General features: G+C 53.1%; 7 protein-coding genes across 7 annotated transcripts; all 7 read left to right on the forward strand.

Annotated features, from left to right (window-relative positions):
• Positions 1-1,373: 1,373 nt before the first annotated feature.
• Positions 1,374-2,214, forward strand: RHO25_006390 (uncharacterized protein; the record flags this gene model as incomplete). Its single annotated transcript, XM_023597218.1, has 3 exons — positions 1,374-1,940; positions 1,998-2,131; positions 2,178-2,214. 3 exons carry the CDS (start codon positions 1,374-1,376, stop codon positions 2,212-2,214), a joined length of 738 nt encoding a protein of 245 aa, XP_023453077.1.
• Positions 2,215-3,408: 1,194 nt separating this feature from the next.
• On the forward strand, positions 3,409-4,857 carry RHO25_006391 (uncharacterized protein; the record flags this gene model as incomplete). The annotated part of the gene is made up of 5 exons (XM_023597220.2): positions 3,409-3,595; positions 3,924-3,964; positions 4,014-4,443; positions 4,496-4,785; positions 4,840-4,857. 5 exons carry the CDS (start codon positions 3,409-3,411, stop codon positions 4,855-4,857), a joined length of 966 nt encoding a protein of 321 aa, XP_023452298.2.
• Positions 4,858-5,254: 397 nt separating this feature from the next.
• RHO25_006392 (uncharacterized protein) lies at positions 5,255-6,540 on the forward strand (the record flags this gene model as incomplete). Its single annotated transcript, XM_065602781.1, has 4 exons — positions 5,255-5,314; positions 5,369-5,379; positions 5,430-5,509; positions 5,567-6,540. 4 exons carry the CDS (start codon positions 5,255-5,257, stop codon positions 6,538-6,540), a joined length of 1,125 nt encoding a protein of 374 aa, XP_065458853.1.
• Positions 6,541-7,147: 607 nt separating this feature from the next.
• Positions 7,148-8,881, forward strand: RHO25_006393 (uncharacterized protein; the record flags this gene model as incomplete). The annotated part of the gene is made up of 2 exons (XM_023597222.2): positions 7,148-7,252; positions 7,313-8,881. The coding sequence occupies 2 exons, from the start codon at positions 7,148-7,150 to the stop codon at positions 8,879-8,881; spliced, it is 1,674 nt and encodes a 557-aa protein (XP_023452297.1).
• Positions 8,882-10,722: 1,841 nt separating this feature from the next.
• Positions 10,723-11,750, forward strand: RHO25_006394 (uncharacterized protein; the record flags this gene model as incomplete). The annotated part of the gene is made up of 4 exons (XM_023597223.2): positions 10,723-10,906; positions 10,964-11,104; positions 11,190-11,259; positions 11,309-11,750. 4 exons carry the CDS (start codon positions 10,723-10,725, stop codon positions 11,748-11,750), a joined length of 837 nt encoding a protein of 278 aa, XP_023452392.1.
• Positions 11,751-12,381: 631 nt separating this feature from the next.
• Positions 12,382-13,662, forward strand: RHO25_006395 (uncharacterized protein; the record flags this gene model as incomplete). The annotated part of the gene is made up of 3 exons (XM_023597225.1): positions 12,382-12,512; positions 12,576-12,812; positions 12,867-13,662. 3 exons carry the CDS (start codon positions 12,382-12,384, stop codon positions 13,660-13,662), a joined length of 1,164 nt encoding a protein of 387 aa, XP_023452301.1.
• Positions 13,663-14,177: 515 nt separating this feature from the next.
• Positions 14,178-15,387, forward strand: RHO25_006396 (uncharacterized protein; the record flags this gene model as incomplete). The annotated part of the gene is made up of 3 exons (XM_023597227.2): positions 14,178-14,402; positions 14,453-15,091; positions 15,154-15,387. The coding sequence occupies 3 exons, from the start codon at positions 14,178-14,180 to the stop codon at positions 15,385-15,387; spliced, it is 1,098 nt and encodes a 365-aa protein (XP_023452738.2).
• Positions 15,388-16,424: the final 1,037 nt, after the last annotated feature.

A 16,424-nucleotide genomic window follows, 5' to 3' on the forward strand; every position in this document is an offset into this window, starting at 1 on the left:
CGGCGTTATGTGTTGCAGCAAACGCCGATGGGCTCGGGTAAAGCTGTCATCTCGCACCCGTCTTCATCTCCACCGCCTTCGCGACTTCAAGCGAGCCGGATTCTGCAACACACGCACGTTACAGCATACACATGTACCTGCTCGATGACTCGACCCAGGCGCAGCGATACCAGTGCCTGATAGGGCTGGGGCCACCAGACACTTCCTGTATTCCCTGCCATATGGTCGTCTGCTTACCAAACGACGGAAAGGCAGGGGCCATCGCCGAAACCTCACCTCTGCAATCAGACCTGCTCGGCGTCTATATGCTGCCGTTGTGCCAGCTCGCATCGATATTCGCCACTCTGTCATGCGGTTGAACAGCTATGCCATTGTCTGCTCTTGCTGGACATGGATCTGCTCGAGGGAGTGGCCGGAACGGACTGCGCCATCACTAAACGTGCGTAGCAACGCCACGCGATATCTCCCCTTCTGTACCAAGGCCGCTGCAACTGTCACCACAAGGCTCCAGGACGCGTGAACTCGCATTCGTTCGCCGTGCCTTCCTGGTCCATCCCGCCGCTTCGCCAAGAACAAAACACCATGTTGACGTTGGTTCATCCCAGTATCTTGCCCGTTCAACAATGCTGCCTCGGCAAGCGCGCATCGGCCGTGATGCTTAGGAATACAGAAGACTATGGACGACCTTGCGCCGCCGAGTCGCCGAACACACTCGTCTTCATTTTGTCAATGTGCTGATTTGCTGCCTGCTTGCTAATCAGCGGACTATGTCCCCAGGGTTTTTCAAGTAGCCTAGTTGTCCATATCCAAAAGGATGCTCCCATCGAAGCCCAGGTCTCGCGCACTCCGAATGGAACCAGCTCGTCAAACAAAGGCTACGGAACCACATAGTTCACTTGCTGAGCCTTGCATCAGATGAACGTCTCTCACTCGCTACGGGCCCCTGACACAAGACTCCTCGGCCGAAAGCTCACCAGAAGCGATGTGCTTACATACTTCGTCGACCGATGACTATGTGTGGCGACTCATCCTTATGATTTCCCTAGGTAACATCTATGGTACAAAAGGCCTCTGGGCTTCTTGGCTGTGCAGCGTTTGCCACGGCCTACTCATGCACAGTGATCCTGCTTCTCGCATCCTTCGTCCTCATTGCACCGCGACCACTGTACCAGGATCGGATTCGCAATTGCACGCTAAGGGTACCCTCGAGAACTGTAGAGGGAGTTGGGATGCTGCTGCAACTAATTGTTAGGGTTGATGACACTTGAGAAGGACTTGCAGTGACTCTGGATGATATAAAGTACCTGAGCCTTGAGGTACCAGACAGCGTCCTCAGAGCCTTCAAGAAGCCCCCTTCAACAGCTATCGGAGTTATGAGTGAAGAGCAGCGCATTAGCATTTGCAAGACGAGCCTGAACCAGATCTTGAATTCGCTGAAAGAGAATCCTAGGCAATGGCGAAACCAAATTCCGTTGGCACGCACGATCATCGCCCATCTAAACGCCACGACTTTGATGCAACAAACAGACCGCTTGCAAGAACGAGTCTGGTTGATCGGAGGTTTGCAAAGGCTGGCGTATGCAGACCCAGACAGTGGAGGCGTTCCTGACGTCGCAGCCTGGTGTTCTCAGCAGTGGGCTGTGATTCAACAGAGCCAGCCCAACAATATCTCCGCACTTCGCGGATTGGGGCAAGCGTGGCTTGCGCGGGCGCAGCCTACACTTGCTCGCATTCAACGCGAGGAGGGCAGATCCTCAGGTGATGGCCCTCCGCAATCTCGAGCCGGCAACACCTTATCACAAACCGAGGCTGAGAAAAGATCTGGTACTGCACAGTATGTCGAAGCGCGTGGCAACCTCCAGCCTGCAATCGACTTCCTCGAACGTGCCATTGCCGCAGCGACGTCACAGCACACGCTGACTGGAGACTTGCTCGCCACCGTGAGTCGCATGAGCACCACTATGCATGTAGCAATACTTCCTGCTAATCCCATGCAGACCGCAGAGGCATACATGTCACTTGGCAATGTCACCTCGCCCCGTAATAATCAACAGCACTTTACTCGTGCTCTGCAGCTTTTGCGAGCTGCAAATTCGATTGAGGGTTATCAACTGAATCGCTATCTTCAGCAGTATGTACTCCTCTCGCATGACCTTTACTCAGCTGAACCTGTGCAGGTATTTGGAAAGATATGGCAGATACATTGACGCTTGAACTGCCAACTTTATGAGCACATGATTGAGAACTGCAATCGCCTCTCAATGCGACTGGGTGACTATATAGCGAATTGGATCACGAGTACACAACATTTTGGAACAATAGAAGGTATAGATTTCAGCTTAGGCAAACATGCATACAACTTGAGCCTCGAGTGGAACGTGGCAGACTGTGGAAAATCTGCATTCATTAGAAAGCATAAACACATAAACAGGTAGAATATTGACATGCACCTGGGATTTTCTACACGAGTTTCGTTGTGCTTCTATCTGTGTTTGGCGTGACGTTCTATGGGAAGGATCGAAGGGGTGAAGTGGATGCAGCAGTCGCTTCCATATCGGCACATCGGCTTCTGCCCTGCCCTGCACGGCTTCACAAGCCTCATCAGACCACGACCACGACCGCAACACCGGACCGGATATTTCCAAACGAACAGACTGCGCCGATTGTAAGAACGTCACCACACAAAATCCTACCAACCTGGACGCTGCATCTGAGAGATTCGCATAGCCTCGCAAAGAAGCCACGCAATCGCGAAGCCCTTGCTGCCTCTATCGCATCCTGCTGCATCAAGCGGAAATAAGACCATCAACTCCATCATCATCATCACAAGAATCGACACCGCAGCCTAGCGCTCGCCACTACCAAGCCTCTTCCTCGTCACAGCTGTCCTCGTGGCCGCTTGACCAGCCTCAGCCATGATAGACGAACGCCAACTCCAGCTCAACCCCATCGTGCCCGAAAGCGTCCAACATAATGCCCGCGTACGTAACCTGCTCAACATCTCACCTCTCTTCCCATATCATCCATCCAGAGCTATAGAATTGTTTCTTACGAACTACAGACAACATCCAATATCCGCTCCCTCACAGCTTCGCTCTTTGGCGTGGCAGCTGGCACACTCGGGCTAGAGTCTTTCCCGGGATTTATCTTTTATTTTCTCGGGACGGCGATTGTTAGTCTCTTAATATTTGCTTTGAAGACGGAGCAGAAACCTGAGAAGTACTTTTTCCGCGTTGTGGGAGATTTGTGGGTGGGAGATTTGTTTGGGGGTTTGATGAGTTTTGTGCTGACGTGGACGGTGTTCTATGGGTTGTGTAAGGCTTGAGGAGGAGAGCGAAAAGTTGGAGTGGGATGATTCATGTTCATAGGGAAGGTCTCTACTTTGGATGCGCGAGGGCTTGAGCAGAGATGGGGTGGCAGTGGGCACGAAAGTTGGTCGAGAGGGAAGGTGGAAGAAGACTGGAAGACGCAAATGTCCCTAAGCGCAAGGGAACGTCGACTGCTGACATTCAGCGCGAGCTCTGCTTCAACACTGTCTCTGGAGTATACTACTTCCTGAAGAGAAGCACAGCCCCGACTGCGAGAGGTTATCGCCGTGGCTAGAGACCAAAAATTGGCCAATTGATGGCCTCGTCAAATCCTCGTCAAATTTGTAGTCAAACACGTGGCTGGAAAACGCCAAGCTGTCACTGTCGAAGTGCGCGTCACGGACGCGCGAAGGCGCGTGTCTATTTCGCTAAACTTGTCTCGCAAACAGCCCCTCCAGCTTCCCTCTTCTCACATACACACACCACATCGACTTTGCGTACACAGCTCATATATAAGCACAAACTCCTTGCACCTGCTTGAAACACCAAGAGCAAACAGACAAGAGTACGTGATCGCTGTGGAAAAGCTTCAGGCATCAGCTAACATCTGTGCAGTGTTGGAAGCACGTCTCGAGCAGGCCAACCTGCTGAAGAAGGTATGCATACAGCACCCACCCTCAAACGCGCATCTAACACCATAAACAGGTTGTCGATGCCATCAAAGATCTTGTCCAGGACTGCAACTTCGACTGCAATGACTCCGGCATCGCCCTCCAGGCCATGGACAACTCCCACGTGGCCCTCGTGTCTATGATGCTCAAATCCGAATCCTTCTCTCCCTTCCGCTGCGACCGAAACATCGCCCTCGGTATCAACCTCACCTCGCTCACCAAAGTCCTACGATGTGCACAGAACGAGGATATCTTGACGATGAAGGCAGAGGATGCACCAGATGTCGTCAACTTTACATTTGAGAGCGCCGAAAGTGACAGGATCAGCGAATACGATATCAAGCTCATGGACATTGATCAAGAGCATTTGGGTATTCCAGAGACAGAATACGCGGCAACCATCACACTGCCAAGTCCAGAGTTTCAGCGCATCACCAGAGATCTGTCTGCGCTCTCAGAATCTGGTATGTTGGGACAGTGCTACAGTGTGGGCCAGACCACTGACAATATGACCAGTCTCGATTGAGTGCACAAAGGACGGTGTGAGCTTCAAGTGCGCTGGTGATATCGGAAACGGCTCTGTCACTTTGCGCTCGCACACGAATGTGGACAAGCCAGACCAGAACATTGAGATCAACCTCACCGAGCCAGTCGCACTCACATTCTCGCTCAAGTATCTGATGAACTTCTGCAAGGCTAGCGGTCTTAGCGGGCAGGTGAAGCTGTGCTTGAGCAATGAAGTGCCACTTCTCGTGGAGTACGGGCTGAGCAACAACTCCTACTTGCGATTCTACCTCGCACCAAAGGTATGAAACATCTGGCGTGTGTAGCCTCAGATGGATGCTAATTGTTTTCAACAGATCGGTGACGAAGAGTAAACGCGATATGCCACGAAACGAAAACCAGAGATTTGCATGATTCGCCGCCTTCGAGGTGCTGCGAAGCTGGTGGCCCTTTGACCGGCTCCACACGTCCCACCTCCCGATACCATCTGCATTCGAGATTGCGCACAGCAAGATGTCATAGAGCATAATGTTGGATGGAGTGTGTGCATGAAGCAGCAATAGTAGCACAGCATCGTCAGCGGCATTGTTGTAGGGCAGAGGAGACGAAACAAGCACGGATAGCAAGAGCAGCCGATGTACCGACGATAACAAACACCCCCACCCTCGTCATTTGCTGACTGGGTTCTGACACATTTTCAACAAACAGCGCGTCCTCTCACTTCCACGACATCATTGCTCCGCCCTCGTTCACGAATTATTCGCAGTGATCATGGCCGAAGCAGATGATCTCGAGGTGCCCGAGACTCACGTTCTGGCAATCGCCAGCCATGTGGGTTCTCCTTCAATGTCTGTAGGTGACACGATAAGCTAATGGCTGCACAAGGTGACCTCTGGGTAAGTCTACAGCATGCAGACAGTCAATTCACATGCTGAACAAGTCCAAGTTATGTCGGCAATACTATGGCCACCTTCTGCATGCAGACACTGGGCTGTGAAGTGTCGGCCATCCACACTGTCAACTACAGTATGCAAGACACATTTGGTGTGAAATGAGCGCGCATCCCATTGACTCCACCCACAGGCAACCACGTCGCATACCGCGCCTTCAAAGGTCGCAAGTCCACACCCGAAGAAGTCGCCGATCTCTACGCCGGCCTCAAAGAGACCAAACTCGATCACTTCGACATGATGCTTTCCGGCTACTGTCCCTCCGCCGCACTCGTGGAAGAAGTCGGCAAGATTGCACGAGAGCAGAAGCTAAGAGCTAGCACCAAACCTGGATCGTTCTTCTGGGTGCTCGATCCAGTCATGGGCGATAATGGGAGAATCTACGTTGCAGAGGATACTGTGCCTGTCTACAAGAAACTACTGAAGGATGCGGATTTGATACTGCCGAATCAATTCGAGGCAGAACTGCTTTCGGAGATCAAAATTCATGACTTGGAGAGTATGAGAGAGGCGATTGGGAAATTGCACGAGAAGGGTGTACCGAATGTGGTGGTGACCTCGATTCGACTTCCGCCTACTACTGCGAGTACGCCTGTGCCTGGAGAAGGAGGGGAGGGAAAATCGAGTCAACCGAAACTGAGTATTATTGGGAGTACGGCGACGTCCAATGGCACGCCGAGACTCTTTCGGATTTCTGTACCTGCGCTTCCGGTGTTCTTCTCGGGGACGGGGGATATGTTTGCGGCGTTGCTTGTGGCGCGGTTGAAAGAGGCGGCAAAGGAACATGGAGTCCTGGATACCTTGAGTTGGAGGAGTGGGGATGAAGTGAAGGGACCTGAGCTGCCGCTGGCGAAGGCCACGGAGAAGGTTTTGGCGAGCATGGGCGCAGTTCTGAAGGATACGGCGAGGCACTACGAGGGTGTCTCGAAAGAGTTGGAACAGGGCGAGGAGTTGAATGAGGGGGTTGGAGAGGAGGGACAGAAGGAGAGGGAGAAAGAGAGGCATTTGAGGTTATCAAGAGCTGCGGAAGTACGGGTTGTGCGGAATGCAAGGGCGCTGAGGGAGCCGCCGGAGCTGGGAGATTTTGAAGCGGTCGCGGTGGAATGAGTATACTGTACTGTGAGAACAACGCGACTCAAGATGTTTCAGCATCGCATGCTTTCGATAGCCAGAGGCCAAGGGAACAGCAGCTTGCTGCAGACAGTGCCGCTGCCTCCACCCGCCTCTTTCACGTGAAGAACACATATCATAGACACCATTGAGCAATCAGATGATATATCGTGAGTGACGAGGCATCCTGTGCAAGTGTCGTGCCGTTTCAGTCAAGTGACAAATAGCAGCTTGTCTTATCATATAGCTCCCCCAGCGGCGCTAACTACTGCGAACTCCCGACAACAACGTATAATCACTGCCCGAGCCCATTGCACCATTCACCCGAGGCATTGGCACCTGCAACGACAGCTTGCAGATTGCGCGAGCCAGTGAATATATTGTCACGGGTGCAATTCAGCCGGAAGGTTTCACAAGCCACTGGCGCTAGCCCCACAGAATCAAGAAGAGGGTCGAAGCTCCCAAATGCCACCTTTCACATTCAGCAGCCGAAGATAATATCTGTGCGGCACTGCTGACTTGGGCCGACTTCCCACTTTCTGTCCTCTTCTTCCCCCAAGCCATTGCCCGCTCGGACTGACCACTCGCCTGGCCATCCATCACCATGAAGTTGCACTCACTGCTCGCCCTGGGCGCCGTTGCAGCTACTGCACACGCCGCTGACGACGAATCGACCGAGTCGCTCGAGGCCAATCTCCCTTCCTTCACCGTGAGTATTTCGCAATGACTCGAGACTGTTACTGTTGCAGCATGCTGACCGCTCTACTAGCCCACCACAATCAAGGCCGACTTTGTCGAGCAGTTCACAGACGGCTGGGACGCACGATGGAAGGCATCGCACGCGAAGAAGGAGGGCACTGAGGAAGAGTGGCAATACGTCGGCAACTGGGAGGTCGAGGAGCCATCCGTGTTCCCAGGCATCAAGGGCGACAAAGGTCTCGTGCTCAAGGACAAGGCTGCCCACCATGCCATCTCCGCCAAGTTCGACACACCCATTGACAACAAGGGCAAGACCCTCGTGGTTCAGTATGAAGTCAAGCTTCAGAACTTCCTCGAGTGCGGTGGTGCTTACCTCAAGCTCCTCCAAGACGGCGCCATTTCTTCGCAAGACGAGTTCTCGAACGCCTCCCCATACGTGATCATGTTTGGTCCCGACAAGTGCGGCGCTACCAACAAGGTCCACTTCATTTTCAAGCACAAGAACCCTAAGACTGGCGAGTACGAGGAGAAGCACATGAACGCTGCTCCTTCTGCGGTCATCAACAAGCTCTCCAACTTGTACACCCTCGTTGTTCGCCCAGACCAATCTTTTGAGGTCTTGATCAATGGCGAGTCCAAGAAGAACGGCACTCTGCTCGACGATTTCACTCCATCTGTCAACCCACCAAAGGAGATTGACGATGCTGAGGACAGCAAGCCAGAGGACTGGGTCGACGAGGCCAAGATCAAGGATCCAGAAGCGAAGAAGCCAGAGGACTGGGACGAGGACGCTCCATACGAGATTGTCGATGAGTCTGCCGAGAAGCCAGAGGACTGGCTGGACAACGAGCCACTCACCATTCCAGACCCAGAGGCTCAGAAGCCAGAGGATTGGGATGACGAGGAGGACGGAGATTGGATCGCACCTCAGGTGTCCAACCCCAAGTGTGACGATGTCTCTGGCTGTGGCCCATGGGAGAAGCCAATGATCAAGAACCCAGCTTACAAGGGCAAGTGGACCGCGCCTCTCATTGACAACCCAGCCTACAAGGGCGTCTGGAAGCCACGCAAGATTCCAAACCCAGACTTCTTCGAGGACAAGAAGCCAGCCGACTTCGAGCCAATTGGCGCTATCGGTTTCGAGCTCTGGTCCATGAACGAGAACATCCTCTTCGACAACATCTACATTGGACACGACGAGGCCCAGGCCAAGAAGTTCAAGCAGGAGACATTCGACGTTAAGAAGCCAAACGAGGAGGCTCTTGAGAAGGCTTCCAAGCCAAAGGTTGACGACAAGAAGTCCCCATCTGACCTCGTCTTCCTGGACGACCCAGTCCTCTACGTCAAGGAGAAGACCGCCCTCTTCATCGAGCTCGCCCAGAAGAACCCAGTCGACGCCATCAAGTTCGTTCCTGAAGTCGCAGGTACCATTGGTGTTGTTCTCGTCACCATCATCGCCCTCGTCTTCGGCCTCGGCGGCGCCGCTGCACCAAGCAAGGAGGAGATCAAGGACAAGGCTAAGCAGGCCAAGGACGCTGCGCAAAAGACGAAGAACGATGTCGCTGATGCTGTTGCATCTGGCGCGGACAAGGCACAAGCTGAGGTCAACAAGAGGACCACGAGGAGTGGTGCACAGTAGTAGCCTTCCACCGTGTCTTGTTGTTGTGTATTTGGGAGAAACTTTCAAAAAACTGGTAATCAGAAGTATCATTTATGATGAGCGTTCTACTATACTGGGATGAAAGTCAGCAAGAAAGAACGAAATGAGAAAGTTTAGCGTGCTTTGCGCGGTAACATGCCAGATCCGTCTGTTCCTTTCATTGGTCCTTCTGCTGCACTGTGGAAGTCGGCGCAGTGGTGGAATGGGCTGTGCTCAGATGCGAGATCAGTATCGTTTAGACGAAATGTAAAACAAAATCGATCATGACATGAAATGAAAGGAAAGCTGCGATATCTATGAACAGAGTGTGTTCGGCTTTACTGTGATTGCTACTAACTTAACTGGGGCAATAGACGTGACTCAAAGTTGATCATCGGCGGCATGAGTCTGTCCCCACATGTCTAGGTCCGTGTAGCAGTGAATAACGTGGAGGGATTCGGATCGGGGATGTTGACCGACTCTCGACGAACAGAGCTGCGAACGCGAGGGGAGAGAGCAGTGCAGATGGTCTCTGCGGCTGCTTAGGTGACACGGCAGGCAGTAAGCTTTTGTTGCCATGGTCGTATTGGAGCTTCGCGGATGAGCTTCCGCGTTCCTGCACTGCATAGACGTGAAGAGAAGCGAGAGGATGACATACACTCAGACGCTGTGGGAGACTTCTTGTTAGCTTGTTCCTTCAGCTGTTTGCATGAGATGAAGGAGTCTTGGCTGGAGATTTTAAATTCTATCTCACTGCTGGTTTCTGGTGTGCTGAATAGGTATGTCAAATACTGATGGACGCCAGAAACGCGTTCTCTCCAGGCCAGCCAGGCCGCCCATTGTCACATCGAGGCAGATGTAAGGCGTCGACCATGCTGAGATCATCGGCCATGTGGTATGTCAAGGTTTCCTCAACTGCCATATGCAGTTAGACGAGGCTTAGTATACCCTTCTCTCCAGCCCTAGTGTCGAATTAAGCCATGCGGGTGGCCTTAAGCTGCATGCACGATCGCGAATCTGACTCTTGTTGGCCGGTCGTTGTTTGGAGAGACATTTGAGTGTCGTTGATCGTGCGCTGCTACTATGCACGCTGTTTGATAACGGTGCCGAACACATCCTCGTGAGATGTCAGACGTTAATAGAAGTCAGCTTAGTTTTTCTCTCCCTCCCTGATCATGCTCACGGCCTTAACCGCATACTTTGAGTCACCGTTATGGTCACCGCATAGGCAGTCATCGCATACCATCGGCACTGCGGCTGACATCTCAACTCGGGCCATACGGGACGTGGCTGAAGTCCTTGCTCTATTCGATCATATTAGACGACCGTAGGATGTAGCGTCGGCATGATCGAACAATCAGATTGTCCGGGAGCGCCTTGCTGATGTTAGGCGGGAAGGCACGGTGGTCAGGCACCTCGTTGCAGGATCGATGGGGTCAGTGAACGATACCACATGGCAAGCCCCCTTGTTGGTCTTGCTTATGTCCTGCCTAGTTCACATAGTTTGACACCGTTCGCCATCTTCATTTGGACATGTCGGGCTCTTGGCGGTATATGCGTGGCTGCGCCGAACGCTTCCTCGCGTTGTCCGTGAAGCGTGAACGTACAGGTATTGGTCGCATTCTGGAAACGCCCTCACGGCAGCGTTCCTTCCAGGAGTGAGCAGTGCTGCCACTATTGATACCAAGACGGAGGCTGCTGTTTACATCTCTTGGCTGCGATGTTGGTGGATGACTGGGCGTTGCGGTGCAAGAAGGAGGTTGACTTGGAGGACGGTATATAGGAAGACTGGTCATCACGGTCAGTATGCTCGAATATCAGCTCGATCGACCAGTCCCATCATGTACATTCCTAAGGCACTTGGCCTTGCGGTCACCCTTCTCGTTACCTTGTCCAACGCCTGTCCCATTGTGGAGCGGGTCATCGCGACTGAGGAGGGCGATTCCTCCATCGAAGCACGTCAGTCCTGCCCAACGAAGTATGACTACAGCCAAGGAGGTCGAGACTGGCACACCAAGTGTGCAGGTAAAGTCGAATCCATCATCCGGTGTTGAAAAGTCTGTGAACTGACATGAGGAATAGCTTGGGCAAAGTGTGGCAATGGCAAGCAGCAATCTCCGATAGATTTACCAGCCAACAGCTACGCAAAGACTCATACTCCAGCTTTCGCGTTCCCTGGAGGAGCTGTGCGTGGTGAGATCTTCAATAGGGGCTTTGGGCCGGGTGAGTGTAATCGCTGAAAGGCGTCTTCAACTCGCGAAGACTTGACTCCGACATTATGGTACCTTCCAATGACAGACTTCGACAGAATGGCACCCCGCTGCAGGAGCTGCAGTGCCTACAATCCGCTTCGATAATGAGACGTACAATCTTCTCCAGTAGGTCGACCACAACTTTGCGTGAGGCACAGAGCTGATTTGTACCAAGATGGCATACCCACACTCCAGAATCCGAGCATGCCTTTGGCGGCAACAAGCGCAGAGGAGAAGTCCATTTCGTTTTCGGCACGGGCTCGACTCCCAAAGCAGTTGCTGGCATTGGCTTGGACTACGGAGCAGCCAGCACGTTCTTCGCTGCGGTTTTCCAGCAGCTGGACTCACAGCGTCGTGACTTGCCTCCTGTTGGTTCGACGGCACGCTATCCGATCTCGATCGACTTCTCCCAGGGCATCTTGGGCCCTAATCATTTCCGTACTTTCTGGACGTACGAAGGCTCCTTGACTACTCCTACCTGCGGAGAAGGCGTGCGGTGGTTCCTGGGTGGCTGGACCCATATGCTCAGCGGCGATCAATTTCCCCGACTGAACAGAGCTAGTATTGACTCTGTGAGAGCGCTGCAGCCGGTGTTGGATCAGCATATCAATCTGTAATTAGCTCTTCTGGTACTTATCGTGTCATTGGAGTATGGAGTTTTGGCCACTTGGATAATCGAGCGTGGCGTATTAGATCTCTCCAAGCTCCCGCGAGCATCCCTTCTCTTGCTTTATAAGGTGTGTTGATCTCCTTGGTTCAGCATCCGTGAGTTAAAGTCCACTGTAGCCTTGCCAAGCGCATTGGGGTTCTTCGCTTTCAGCCCACTCTACTTCTGTACGCTGTAGCTGCATCGGCGGCGATGACACAATACAGGCTGCAAGAGCTTGAGGCCGGCCAGCTGGGCCCTCCGGTGGTGTTTCGTGATCACGAGACGGGATGTCGTGAGGCCGCACTCGGAGGTGTCGGCTTCGAGGCTCGCGTGATCTGCAGGAACGTCTGCGGCTCTCGACTTCCTCGCTCATCGGACGGGGATGTTCTCATTCTCGCCGCGAGTGAGTCAAAGCAGCCGGCAGACGGCGACGGGGCGACGATGGAAGAGCTCCGGTGAGCTCTCGCAGGTCCAATGGGCAACGTCAGCTTGACAGCAGCTGCACCGGTCATGCACCCCAGGTTATAGCCTCGAACCATCTGCAGTCCAGAGGTTCATCCGCTCTCCTGCTGCACGATCTGCGTCTCACGACTCCCGGAATGCCATCTGCGATCATGGCAGCAACAACAGATCGCCCGAGGGTTTTCCTGGATGTCTCCATCGGCGGAGACCCGGTGGGCAGGCTGACCATCGAGCTGTTCGTGGACAAGACTCCCAGAACATGCGAAAAGTGAGCACATGCGCGACCGCGCTCAGGCAGAGCTTGGTGAGCAGTCCTGACACGATGTGCTAGTTTCCGACGTTTGTGCACTGGTGAGCACGATGCGTTGTCGTACGCGAAGGTTCCCTTCCACCGAGTCATAGACGAATTCATGATCCAGGGTGGAGACATCACCAAAGGCGACGGCACTGGACTTACGAGCATATACGATGGCGAAGCTTTCGACGACGAGCAGCTCGGTTGGCGCGAGATGGACGCAGCAGGCCTGGTCTGCTCAGCCAACCGGGGAAAGGACACAAATGGAAGCCAGTAAGCACAAATCTTGTTCTATGAGGTGACGACAAAGGCTAACACAAGCCTCAGATTCTTCATCACCTTAGAGCCATGTCCGCATTTGTCAAGCAAACACACGATTTTCGGACGACTTGTAGCGGGGGAAGAGACGTTGCAGCGCATATCGAAAGTCGCAGTGGATAAGACTGATACTCCAGTCGAGCCGGTGTTGGTGTCACGCTGCGGCGAGCTGGAGAGGAAGAACAAGCAGAAGCGCGACTCCATTCAAGACGCCCGTGCAGCGCAGACAAATGGTGCAGAGCGAGGGCGCAGGAGGAAAAGCGACCCCTCGGACGACGAGATGGATACTGGTACACCTCCACCCAAAATCGGTCGACGCAGCAGAAGGCAGAGTGACAATGTTATTGACGAAGGCCTTCGAGGCAGACCGAGAGCACGTTCGAACTCACGCTCAGCTTCAAATCCAATCGAAGAAGAGGACGAAAATGCGGAGCATTCACCTGCTGCAAAGCACAAGCGGAAGCGAAGCCAGTCGCCCAGTCGACACATGGATCGCCGCGAGGAAGGTGCAGGATCGGAACGAAGGCGTCGAAGTCTCCCCAACCAGTACCGGGACAGAGATGGCCGAGACTACAACGACAGTGATCGATATCGGCCAAGTCCACGGCGACATGATTACAAACACGCTGGTCGGCGAGGCGATGATCGCTATAGGCCTTCAAGAGATCGTCGCCACGATGACGGGAGACTGAACAGCAACGATGGACGCCTCGGTGGAGGTTCCTCCGAAGCCTACGGAGACGCGCCAGTGAAGTTCAAAGGACGAGGTGCGATGAAGTATCGTGAAAACGACAGAGCTTGGTAATCTTGATGGTTTTACGGCCGCTTCCTCACTGAACCTTATCCTGTACTATAGGCATTGCCATTTTGGCGTCTTCCATATCGGCGGGTCTATCTTCTGCAATGATGATTGCATTCGCGAAACATACTGCTGCTCATGGTTCTTCCACGGAAGCATATTCAGGCTGATCGTGGCTGCCCCGCAGAACAAAATCCACTACGCCCCGCCTACCGCTCGCACTTCACATCATCATGCATAGTTATGCTGTGCTCAATGGCAAAGCAGGAGTGGCAAGACGCACGACGTCCGCGCAGGCACAGCACTTGCATGTCGAAGCAATATCCGGGTAAAAATGTGATCACTTTAGTGTCGGCGCAATGGCGAGAGAAGCTCTGGTGGTTGAGCTTATAGACGGCATGCGGCATTTACCTGCCTAATTGGCTATACAGGACACGACTTCAGGTTTGGGGGCGCCGGCAGGGTTAAGTTGCTCGATGCCCTCCTTGGTTCGCGCTTGCCAGCTTTTCCAGACCGCGATTATGTCCACCACAGCCACGCTCGTTGTCGGCGCCCTGGTCGGTAGCACTTTGGCTTCGTACCCAGGTAGCTCTTGGAAGCCGAAGCATAACAACCACTCACCCTGGGATCTGAAAAAGTTCACTTCACTCGTTACATTTGGCGACAGCTACACTGACGACTCACGACTCTCGTACCTTGGACAGACCAATGGCTCGCTACCACCTGTGGGCTACGCAAATCCAGCAGTGAGTCAAGTCCTTCACGATCGATATTGCATCACTAACGCGCCGTGCAGAACTACAACTCTGCGAGTGGTGGTCGACCATGGCCTCAATACGTAGCACAATATTCCGACATCCACCTCTACAACTACGCGGTCTCCGGTGCTGTATGCTCGAACGACATCACTCCTCGTACATACAGACCAGGCATTCTATTCCCCAGTGTCGAGGAATATGAAGTTCCAGCCTTCATCGCCGATAGCGAATATGTGGAACCCAACGGCGACAAGTTCATGATCAACCCACCCGACGAAACCGTCTACTCAATCTGGATCGGCACCAACGATCTCGGCAACAAGGGCTTCTTGACCGATCAGCAAGTCCGCGGGACCAATATCGTCAACTACACCGACTGTGTCTTTGATGCCTTGAAGCAGTTGTACGATCAAGGCGGAAGATACTTTGTTCTGCAGAATATTGCACCACTGAATTTGGCGCCTGTTTACGCGCTTCCGGAGGATGAAGGCGTTGCGGGAAAGGATAAGTACTGGCTGGCGGATTGGCCGCTTGACAATCAGACCGCCATGTCTTATCGGATGTTGGAGCAGGTTGTGACTGTGAATGCGATTTTTGAGTGTCAGACTCCTTTTGTGAAGAGGATTAGTCGGGAGTTTGAGGATGCGAGGTTTGCGATTTTTGATATGCATGCTTTGGTGAGTTTTCTCTTTCATCCCTCCAGGAGTCGCTTTCATTTACTTACTCTGCCATGTGACAGATTTCGGACATCTATTACAACCCAGCTTTGTATCTCAACGGCACCGCGCCGCTCAACGTGCGGGGATTCGACAACCAGTGCAACTCGACTGGAGGCGATTGCGTGAGGTCTGACAGTCCTGACAGCTTTTTGTGGTACGATGCGTTGCATCCCAGCGAGCAAGCGGATCGTGTCTTTGCGAGAGAGTTTGTTGAGGTCGTCAAAGGTACCAGCAGATGGGCGAGATATTGGTAGAGAAGTCGTGGAAGCGCGAGACATGGGAAATAGATGGATCTTGATTGGGTCTGAAATGATATAAGCTCGCCTTGTACTACCGACGTCCAATTTAACTTCCGAATGATGAGACGACTTGGGCTTCTTGTTTGACCACACTCGCATTAGGTTCTCATCTCCTCATGTATATCAACGGCGGCCGCTTGGCAGATCTGAACTACTGCAGATCCAAACTCTCGTGTCAACGCCACGGCGAAACCTCGACATGCCCTTCAAAACCGTCGATCCTGGCACGTGTCTTGGTGTTTCTACTTTCCCTGCAGAACAGCTCTGATGTCCTCCAAGAGCTCCCTCATCTGGTCCATTGCACATCCTCACGAACAGAGCAGTGTTGTGAAACACTTTCTATTCATGGTCTCCTGGCAAGGTGTCGTTGGCCGTCGGGCGCCTGTCGCCTCGCCGGCGGCCACTCGGCGTAATCCGCATTTCATCATAGTCAAATTTCTATGTCGTTGTTTCTGGGCAACAACCACGAAACGCCCGCCCAAGCCGCTTCGGGAAACCGCCAACACTTGAACACGAACACTCCAGAATTTGGCCTACGAAATCACTGCCTCGAAGTCCGGCCAAGCACTCTACGATCAACATGCAAACAGCCGTCGGATGCAGGTCCTTCCTTCCACACATATGTCGGAATCTACAGGCAGCGGAGCTTTATCCGGCAGTAGCACGCATTGTGCAGAAGTGGAGCTCAGGTCAAGCTGGATGCATCACCTACTTTTGAGCGACGAACGGCCTTTCCTAGATGCAAAGCCATCGTGCACTACTCTCGAATTTGGTCAGCATCTAGGCTGTCGCAATCCGACGAGCTGGAAGTCACGTCTCAAGTGCAGGCAACTTCAGCAGGACGAAGAGCAACTGCGACTTCCAAATCAATTGCCGGGCTTCCTAATTTGGCAATACTTTGGCTTCATCAAGCAGTCACGCGTGATGTCACGCGTGTCGCGCGTTTGATGAGCTCAGCGATATCAAGGATTCCAAACCTTTTCCGCACAACG

The sequence above is a fragment of the Cercospora beticola genome, chromosome 4 (assembly GCF_033473495.1).
Source record: "Cercospora beticola chromosome 4, complete sequence".
NCBI classification, from domain to species: domain Eukaryota; kingdom Fungi; phylum Ascomycota; class Dothideomycetes; order Mycosphaerellales; family Mycosphaerellaceae; genus Cercospora; species Cercospora beticola.